The sequence below is a fragment of the Papaver somniferum genome, chromosome 6, assembly GCF_003573695.1.
Source record: "Papaver somniferum cultivar HN1 chromosome 6, ASM357369v1, whole genome shotgun sequence".
NCBI classification, from domain to species: domain Eukaryota; kingdom Viridiplantae; phylum Streptophyta; class Magnoliopsida; order Ranunculales; family Papaveraceae; genus Papaver; species Papaver somniferum.
Window position 1 is genome coordinate 111,815,856 of NC_039363.1, and position 11,002 is coordinate 111,826,857.

The following is an 11,002-nucleotide window of genomic DNA, read 5'->3' on the forward strand; positions in this document are numbered from 1 at the left end:
ATGGAAAATCTAACGAAACTCGAATTCGCAGGTCTTGACATCTCAGGAAATAATTATATTTCTTGGGCACTTGATGTCGAGCTTCATTTGGAAGCTAAAGGCCTTGGGCATACTATTACGGAAGGAAACAACGCGTCCAACCAGGACCGCGCTACGGCTCTAATTTTCCTTCGCCATCATCTCCATGATGATTTAAAAAGGGAATATTTGACAGTTAAAGATCCATTTACTTTATGGAACTGTCTGAAAAAACGGTTTGACCACCTGAAGTTGGTCATACTTCTAAAAGGTCGGAATGATTGGTTGAACTTACGGCTGCAAGATTTTCGATTAGTGGCAGCTTATAATTCTGCTCTATTTAAAATTACCTCGACATTAAAATTGTGCGGGGAAAATGTCACTGACGAACAAATGTTAGAGAAAACATTTACAACTTTTCATGCCTCGAATGTGCTCCTGCAGCAGCAATATCGAGAGCGTAAATTTACAGAATATTCCGAGCTAATTTCCTGTTTGTTGATTGCAGAGCAAAATAATGAGCTTTTGTTAAGAAACCATGAAGCTCGTCCTGTTGGTTCCGCAGCGCTGCCTGAAGCAGACGCTGCTACGCATTTTAGACGAGGAAATAATCATGGTAACAAAGGAAAACATGGAAATGGTAAAGGAAACCAACGTGGGGGCCACAAAAATGAACGAGGAAAGGGTGTCCATTACCAGCCGTACCAACGGCCGCTAAAAATTGCGGAACCAAAGGAACCGAAGCAAGAAAAGGGAAAGGGTTCTTCTAGTCAACCTCCTCAGAAAAGTGTTTGCTATCGCTGTGGCTTAACTGATCACTGGCAGCGTACCTGTCGTACGCCAGAACATTTTGTTAGGTCTATCAGGCGTCCCTGAAGTGACCTGCCGAAGACATAGAAACAAATTTAATTAAAGCCAGTGCCCCCAGTACCAGTGATACCCACTTGGATGTATCTGATTATCTCGTCGACCTTGAAAGTGGCGAGCCTAGTCAGTTTTCTTTTGATGAGCTGTAGAACTGTTTCTTCCTTATGCCCTGTAGTATATTTCCTTGTGTTTTCTGTATGTTTTTTTTTTTCTTTTCTCTTGTTGTAATTTTGGGTGTGTTCTTTTTGGTGATGTATACCACATTTTTTTGGTGTAATATAAGTGGACATTTTGGTAGTATTGTTGTTTAATTTTCTCTCGTCTATTTGTGTTGAAGGATATGGATTCCAGAAGTAATCTATCCAAAATGAACGATGGAGATGTTTGTTTCGTTGACAGTGGAACAACAAACACAATTTTTCGAACCCATAAATATTTTATAACCTTGAAGAGGTTTAAAGGTAATGTGAATACCATTTCGGGTTCGAGTAATATGATAGACGGCTCCGGAAGAGCGTGTATCATTCTACCAGGAGGTACAAAATTAATTATTGAAGACGCCTTATATTCTACCAGATCCCAAAGGAATTTGTTGAGTTTTAAAGATATTCGGCGTAATGGTTACCACCTTGAAACAGCGGATGAGCATAATATGGAGTACCTGTATATTACTTCATCTGCCTCGTGCCAGAAGCACGTTGTGGAGAGGCTTAAGGCCATCTCTTCTGGGTTATATCTTACGAGAATTCGAATAGTCGAATCTCATATTGTCATTAACCAGAAGTTTAATGACCCTGAATTATTCAAGCTTTGGCATGACCGGCTTGGACACCCAGGTTCTACCATGATGAGTAGAATAATACAAAATGCTCATGGACATCCGTTACAAAACCAGAAGCTTTTGTTAATTAAGGATATGAATTGTGTTGCTTGTTCCCTAGGAAAACTGGTTATAAAACCATCCTTAACCAAAGTTATTATTGATTCACCAACATTCCTACAGAGGATACATGGTGACATTTGTGGGTCTATCCACCCACACTGTGGACCATTTCAATACTTTATGATATTGATAGACGCATCTGCTAGATGGTCTCATGTCTGCTTATTATCAACACGTAATTTTGCATTTTCCAGACTGCTTGCCCAAATTATTCGGTTGCGAGCCCATTTTCCGGACTTTCCTATTAAGTCCATTAGGCTTGATGGCGCTAGTGAATTTACATCTAAGGATTTTGATGCTTATTGCCTTTCAGTTGGTATTGATGTCGAGCATTCTGTAGCACATGTGCACACTCAGATGGATTAGCTGAGTCTTTTATAAAGCATCTTCAGTTGGTTGCTCGACCCATGCTTATGAGGACTAAATTACCAGTTTCTGCATGGGGACATGCTATTTTGCACGCAGCGGCTTTAGTCCGACTTCGACCAACTGCTAGCCATCAATACTCCCCTCTACAACTTGTCTTGGGGAAGCAACCAGATATTTCGCACTTACTTGTCTTTGGTTGTGTTGTTTATGTGCCTATTGCACCACCACAACGCACTAAATTCGGTCAACAACGTCGCCTTGGTATTTATGTTGGTTTTGATTCACCGTCTATTATAAGGTATTTAGAGCCTTTAACAGGTGATGTCTTTACAGCCAGATTTGCAGATTGTCATTTCGATGAGACACTTTACCCGCCGTTAGGGGGAGATGATAAGCCGTCAAAAGAACGGCGTGAAATATCTTGGTACACACCAAGTCTGTCTCAGCTTGACCCTTGCACTAATCAATCTGAACTTGAGGTGCAAAAGATTATACATCTGCAAAATATTGCAAACCAAATGCCTGATGCATTTACTGATACTTAGGGCTGCACATGGTTTCGGCTTTTCGCTGGAATCGGACCGAACCATACCAATTAGGAAGAAACCAAACCGAACCATTTACAAACGGATTGGTTATGGTGTAGAAAGTGGAAAACCGATAATGTTGGTTTTGGTTTGGTTTGACCTCTAAAACCGAACCAAAAACCATTGGAAAACCGATTAATTTTTAAACTTAGTTTCTACAGTTGATTTACAAGTATTAGATTATACTCATTGATTTAGAGGATAAATAGAAACCCTAAATCTAATATTTCATTATGATACTCTCCATCTTTCTCTTTCTCCTTCTCTCAGTCGCATCCCTTCTCCACCCCCAACTACAGCAGTCACTACTGCTACTCGACTTTCTTCTTCCCGTCTTCCTTCTTTTTTGTTTGTCATTAACTAAATTAAGATATATTATATATCTTCTTTTGATCTCTAGAATTAGAGTAAGCTTTAATTATTCTTGATATTTTTTTATTTTTTTTTTTTTGTCTGTAAGTTTGTGTAAACCAATACTATCGGCAACTACGATTTTTTTATCTGTAAATTTGTGTTTTTTTTTTTTTGGTTTGACATAATTATTGGTTAACCAAAAACCACTGGGAAAAACCGAAACCAACTGGAACTATTTGGAAACCGAACCAATGGTTAATGGATTGGTTTGGTTTAGATTTTTAAAAACCAATAGTATTGGTTTCGGTTTTGGTTTCGCTAGAAACCGAACCAAAAACCGACCATGAACAGCCCTACTGATACTGGTCGAATTACAAAATCCTATGTGCCTGCTAGAAATGCTCCAGCTCGGATTGATGTACCGACGGGACAAATTGGGAGCCCAGCGGCAAACGAGTCATCAAAGCCACGCCTGAAGCGTGGACGACCAATTGGTTCAAAAGATTTTGTCCCTCGAAAGAGGAAGAGCCAATCTGTCTCAATCAAAGGTAGTGCTCCTGAAGAGGCTACAGATAGTGCTCCTGAAGAGACAATCAAAGAACGATCCATTTTCTCTGATGAACCTCCTGAAGAGAATAAAGTCTCCGCTGAGACACAGGTACCTGTGAATGAGGAAATTTCCATAAATTATGCATGCAACAGAGAAGTGTGGGATCGTAATACAATAATTGTCGACGATATATTTTCATTCTCAGTAGCTACTGAAATCGCCACAGATAATGATGATATTGAACCACACTCTATAGAAGAATGTCGACAAAGAGACGACTGGCCTAAATGGAAAGTGGCAATCCAAGATGAATTGGAATCTCTCTCTAAACGCAACGTTTTTGGGAGCCCAATACAGACACCAGAAAATGTGAATCCTGTAGATTACAAATGGGTGTTTGTAAGAAAGCGTAATGAGAGAAATGAAGTCGTTCGCTATAAAGCACGACTAGTGGCAAAGGGTTTCCTACAAAAACCTGGGATTGACTATGAAGAGACATACTCCCCTGTTATGGATGCAATTACCTTTCGATATTTAATTAGTCTGGCAGTCTATGGAAGGTTTGACATGCATCTAATGGAAGTGGTCACTATGTATCTATATGGCAAGCTAGATACAGATATTTATATGAAACTTCCGGAAGGATTCAAATTACCTGAAGGGAAACCACGTCATATGTATTCACTAAAATTAAATAGAGCTCTATATGGATTGAAACAATCCGGGCGAATGTGGTATAATCGTCTGAATACCTAATAAAAGAGGGATATGTAAACAATCCTATTTTCCCATGTGTATTTATTAAAAAGACAGAATCTGGAATTGCAATAATAGCTGTATATGTAGATGACATCAATTTAATTGGAACTCCTGGTGAACTCTCCGAAGCAATTGAATGCTTAAAGAAGGAGTTCGAGATGAAAGATCTCGGTAAAACAAAATTTTGTCTTGGCCTACAACTTGAGCATTATGAAAGCGGAATTCTTGTTCATCAATCCACTTACACAGAGAAAATCTTGAAACGTTTTAAAATGAACGAAACATATCCGCTTAGCACCCCAATGGTTGTAACATCCCTTGATCCCAAAAGAGATCCATTTCGTCCTAAAGAGGAGGATGAAGCACTTCTTGGTCCGGAAGTACCATACTTAAGTGCAATTGGGGCTTTATTATATTTAGCTCAATGTACCAGGCCCGATATTTCTTTTGCAGTAAATTTATTAGCCAGGTATAGTTCTGCGCCAACAAAAAGACATTGGACAGGGGTAAAACATATTTTCCGTTACCTTCGTGGTACTACTGACATGGGTTTATTCTACTCGAAAGATTCTTTAGACTATCCACAGATAACAGGATATACGGATGTTGGATATCTATCAGATCCGCACAAAGGAATCTCTCAGACAGGGTACGTTTTTACCGTTGGCGGTAGTGCAATCTCATGGCGTTCCTGTAAGCAGAGCATCCCAGCTACTTCCTCGAATCACTCAGAGATAATTTCTCTCCATGAAACAAGTAGAGAATGTGTATGGTTGCGGTCATTAATCGAACACATCAGAAGCTCTTGCGGTCTGACTTCCATAACTACCGTGCCAACGACAATTTGTGAAGACAACTCGGCGTGCATAGCACAAATGAAAGAAGGCTACATCAAGGGTGATAGAGTAAAGCACATTTCACCGAAGTTATTTTATTCTCATCACCTCCAGAAAAATAAGGAGATTGATATCCAGAAGATACAATATTGTGAGAATTATGCTGATTTATTCACCAAGTCTCTGCCGACTAAAGTTTTTCGGAAGTTGGTATATGGAATCGGAATGCGCCACATGTACAAGCAGACAAATTAACGGAGGTTTTGTTCAGGGGGAGTTTTGGACTATAACGCGTTGTACTCTTTTTCCTTCGCCAAGGTTTTGTCCCACTGGGTTTTTCCTTGTCAAGGTTTTAACGAGGCAGCATACGCGTGTCCAACACCGTTCTAAGATTTTTGTTGTACTCTTTTTCCTTCGTCCGGGTTTTGTCCCACTGGGTTTTACCGGCAAGGTTTTAATGAGGCAACGTTCTTAGAAATGGTGGTCCAAGGGGGAGTGTTACGTAAGCAAGCTTCCATCGTTCAAGTTTTTGTCCTACCGAATATTCCTAGCAAGTTTTGATGAGGCAACAAATTGTGCAGTACTCTTACACTTCATCTGTAATTTTTCCAGCATGGTTAACAAAGCAACGTTTTCTGCCAGTGGATTATTTAAGGGGGAGTGTCACGTGAAGAATAGTCTGGTGGCTAATCCACCGTCCGACCTTCTAAAAATTAACATCAACATGTTTATCTTTAAGATAAACATTAATTATGTGTTGCCACGTCAAAGAGACACTTGGTCTCACCATGTACATGGTTGATACTTTCCCTTCGGCTATAAATAGCCGCATATTGTTGATTGTAAGAAGTGAACTTTACTAGAAGTTATTATTACAAGAAATACAAGGGAACTGAATTCCCATATTCTCCACTCATACTTCTTTCTATTTCTTTAGTTAACGTTAACAGTAATTTTGTTTAGCATAAGCATTAATTAATTAGTTAGCCCATCTCAACACGGAAGCTGTCGAACTGAATTACTAGTACCCTAATGCTTGGACTAGTGACTTGAACTAAATAAGTCACACGAATAAAACAATATGCATATTAAGCCAAAGAGAAGAAGAAAATAGTTACCCTCTAACATGGTTGTATGCTGATTAGTCCACCCCGGCCATTACGCTGGCTAGAATGGCCCTTCACTGGTCCATTTCCCCATCATGCATTTTTTTTAAGCATCCCCATCATGCATTTGTAGATATTATCTTGCCAGTTAATGTCTATACATACATAATTTCACTTTTTGCTGTCTTTAAAACATTATGTACGAAACCTACTACAGGGGCTCCCTACTTTGGTTTTTAGGGACTCACTAAATGACAAACAAAGAGGATCATGAAATAGTAATCAATAACATCCCTTTACCTTATTGATTTTGTTACTGGTAATATTATCCGTTAGTCGGTGTTAATAATTAGATTAACTAAATTAAGTAAGACTAATTTATGGTTAGGATTTGAAAATCAAAATCAATTTTTTTCAATTCAAAATACGGTTAGGAAAATTGGATATTCCCAACCGTAACTACCATATATGGTGAGGACTCCCAACTATAAAAAAACCCAGGTTAAAATATGATTGGGAATTCATATTTTCCCAACCGTATAATTGATTTATGGTTGCGAAAACCAATATATTCCAACCGTATGTAACTCTGAAACTATTTCAAAATCCTTAATTTGATCAAATCCGACTTATTTATACGATCAAAAACAACAAAAAATGGTGTGTTTTCGATTCTTACCTAATTGAATTAATTATTTTTCCGAGAATCGATAATTAATCGTCGTTGAAGAACCAAAAAAAAAGGAAGACGAAAAAGAAACAATAGAGAAAATAAGAGGATTAGGATTAGGTTTAGTTTTTGACTTTAGGTTAATTATTTAAGAATATTTTTTATTTTTATTATGGGTGAAATATTCCCTTATCGATCTTTGGGGCACTTGAATCTATAAGAGCCCCAAAACCAAAAGCTTAGACCTCTATAATAGGTTTCTTATGTATTTGTAGTATGTATGCTTCAAAAAGAAAAAAGTTATGTATTTTGTAGAGAGTATCTGGCTGTTTTGTTTTCCCCGGTCGGCCTCCCCACCGCATGGGGTCATCTAGTTTTTAGGATCGACTTCTATTTTCAAAGAAACAAGTATATTTCTGTTTTTGGTGTTTTTACAGACTTACAGTAGGGTAAAGCACGTACATTAGCTCTATTTTGCGCAACATGTATACTCCAATTAAAATAGAAAATCATTCTTTATATTTTTTGTGTAAATAAATCTGGTTTGATTGGGATATAAGCCACCCCTTAACCTTGTATTTTATAAATGGCTAAAATGCCTCCACAATGATTAGTACTAATTTAATTAAAATGATTAGATTAATTAAATTAGTTAGATTAGTTAGTTGATTTATAAGTTGGGTTTTAGAAATAATTTAGAGAGAGAAGTATAATGAAGTAGTAGAGGAAGTTTTGGGGGGGCAAGTTAGGGTTTTTGAGAAATTTGTGATATGAGTGATTCAAATCCTAATTTTGAAGTGGGGGAGTCTTCTAACTTTCTTCCTACATATGAGTACTTGTATGATGATCTACCAGACCATGATCAAATGGATTACATGTATGACCCTCACTTTTATTTTCCTCAAACTCATGATGGGTATGGAAGTGATGAATATCTTGAGCCAAACGTAGAATTCAATGAGCAAGAAGAAGAGAATGGAGCTACAAGTAATCAGGTAGACAACATACGTGGTGAAGATTGTGATTTTTCCATGCAAATGATGGATTTTGGTTTTTTTTTCACTTTTGCTGCACAGGGTCGGCAGGATCGACGCTTGTCGATCATGCCGACCAAACACGCCGGCATGGTTTGTATTTCAACAATGTGCCGACTTTTCATGTCGGCAGGGTAGAAAATATACACCCTGCCGACTTTCAGTTTTACAACATATGAGCCGTTACTTGAAAATGCTTAAGCCGGAATTTTCAAGTTTTCGAACCTTGCCGACTCTAGTCTGGTCGGCACTGTTAAATTTTTCTTACGTGTCGGCTGTTTGCAGTCGGCAGTGTTTTATATGTCGACCTTGGTAATACATATCAACTAACTTTTTATTTTTGTAGATTGTTGCATTGGTACCGATGACGGATCAGCCTCAAGCTCAGAAAATTAGGGGTCATGATACTTCCGCACATTACGCTAATGATTTGGAATGGGAGGATAAAAATGACGCGGTCAAATGGATTGTTGAGAAAGCAATTGAGAAGATGTGCATTCTAGTGAAAAACATCCAACAAAAATCTTCGCGGTTTGAAATGGTATGCGAGTGTTATGGGTCGCCGGACGAAAGTCACAAGAGAAGTGGTTATGTGTATGATAAGAAGACGACTAAGGTGTACAAGACGAAGTCAAAGAAGTGTGGATGCCCCTTCAAGATTATTTTTTTGGAGGAACAAAGAAACCGACAACGTATGGAGAATGAGTAGAGTTGATGTTGGTTGGCATAACCATAAAGATCCGGAAACTCTTGTTGGGCATTGTCAAGTTGCCAAGTTGAAACCGCACGAGTTCGAACAAGTAAGAACAAGTTGGGGAATTAAACCAAGCAAGCTCCTTAGTAAGTTCAAGAGGGACGACCCGCATAATATTTCTTCATTGTCTACAATTTATGCGGCCAAGGCAATTATTAAAAGAATCGAATGCGATGGAAGAAAGGTGATGGAAGAATCACAATGGTTAATACATAAATACAACTACACGGTGAGACACCATGAGTCATCGGAGGGGAAGGTGGATCGTATTTTTCTTGCGCATCCCGATATGATTCAATTGGCGCGTTGCTTTTACCAAGTTTTGTTCATGGATTGTACTTATAAGACGAATAGGTACAACATGCCTTTGCTGAACATTGTTGGACAAACCTCGGATAAGCAATCGTTCACGGTGGCATGGTGTTTTATGGATCGTGAGAAGGATGATATCGATATTTGGGCATTGGAAACTTTGAAGCTTCTCTACCACGAAGACGAGACTCCCGGGGTTATACTCACCGACAATGAGCAAGCAATAATGAACATTGTGAGGATAGTCTTTCCCAATGCACAAAATTTCCTTTGCACTTGGCGTATACAATGAAATCTTAGAAAGAATTGTAGAAGTCATATCCAAAAACCGAAGGCAAAGAAAGGAACTAAACGTGAAAAAGAGGAAGATGAACGTCTTAGCAAACTAACTAAAGAGGAGCGAGAGAAGGAGAAAGAGAAAGAAGACGAAGAATGGAAAGAAGGTGAGATCAAGTTTGGGTTATTCATGAAAGCGTGGGATAAAGTGGTTTGGTCGATGAGTGTTGCAAGATATGAGATAAACTTGAAGGAGTTCGAGGAATATTGAGGGACTAATTACCACAAAGTAGTGGAATATTTCAAGAAACAATGGTTGAGGCCACACAAAGAGAGGTTTGTGTATGCTTTTACTTACGACTATAAACATTTCAAACTTGAATCCACAAGTATGGTAGAGCAAGCTCATGGGAGACTAAAAGGTCTACTTTTCACAAATCAAAATGGGATTGTGATGGTGGAACATGCTATCCATGAGTACACTAATAATGATATCAACAAGATAAAAAAGCAATTACAAGAAAATAGCTTCCGGAAGTTGAGGGAGTTTAAGGAGGATAATTGGATGCTTGTTGGTATACATTGCAACGTCTCACATTAGGCAATACGTTTTATGATGAAACATCTCGCTTTGTTTAAAAAGTATAAAAAGTATGACAACCCGAGTACTCCTTGTAAGTGTAGGATAATGAAGGCTATCGGACTTCCATGTCATCATATGCTTGGTAGGTATAAAATTCCAATTCCTCTTGATGATATCGATCCTTATTGGAAGCAGTTATCTTTCAAACCGGCTCTAAGAGAAGATCCCGGTGAAGAGTTTGGCAACATGGAACTTGGGAGAATAATCCTTGAAAAGTACCCAAAGTTGAATAGGTTAGACAAACAAACTATGAAACACAAGTTGATGCCGATTGTTTACCCTTTTATGGAAGAACTTCAAGAACCGGCGAAACAAGATCCTAACGGTAGACCACCTACCACAAAGATGAGGGCGGAAGAAAGGGAACAAATTAAACAGTATTTGAGTACAAAGTGCGATCAATCCGAAAGGGAACAAATTAAATGGCATTTGAGTACAAAGTGCGATCCATCCGGACATGTGTATACCGAGGAGCAATACAAAGAGGAGCCGTCTAAAAAGAAAAGGGGTCGGCCGAGCAAAGAAAAAACTACACCAGCGGTTTCAAACTTGAATCCAAATGAAACTCCGCCTCTTGAGAGTCAAGCAAGTGTGCAATTTGTTGGAAAGAAAAGGGGTCATCCAAGGAAGGATTCATCTACACCAATGGTCTCAAACTTGAATCCAAATGGCACTCTACCTCTTGAGATTCAAGCAAGCCAAGGAGATGTTGCAAAGAAAAGAGGTCGTCCAAGGAAGGTAGTACAATCGGTGTTGCAAGAGTATCGCGCACAACTCCCTCCAATTATTCAAGAGTTCTTTATTGGTACCGATGACATCCCAAAAGATGGAAATTGTGGGTTTCACGTTGTTTCGCAACAATTGGGACACCTAAGTGGAGCGGTTGAGGAGAATCTCACCCAATGCCAATATATAAGAAAGAAG

General features: G+C 38.7%; 2 protein-coding genes across 2 annotated transcripts; both read left to right on the forward strand.

Annotated features, from left to right (window-relative positions):
* Positions 1 to 894, forward strand: LOC113291312. The gene has a single exon (XM_026540860.1). The coding sequence runs from the start codon at positions 1 to 3 to the stop codon at positions 892 to 894; it is 894 nt and encodes a 297-aa protein (XP_026396645.1).
* Positions 895 to 2,241: 1,347 nt separating this feature from the next.
* On the forward strand, positions 2,242 to 2,742 carry LOC113291313. Its single transcript, XM_026540861.1, has one exon. The coding sequence runs from the start codon at positions 2,242 to 2,244 to the stop codon at positions 2,740 to 2,742; it is 501 nt and encodes a 166-aa protein (XP_026396646.1).
* Positions 2,743 to 11,002: the final 8,260 nt, after the last annotated feature.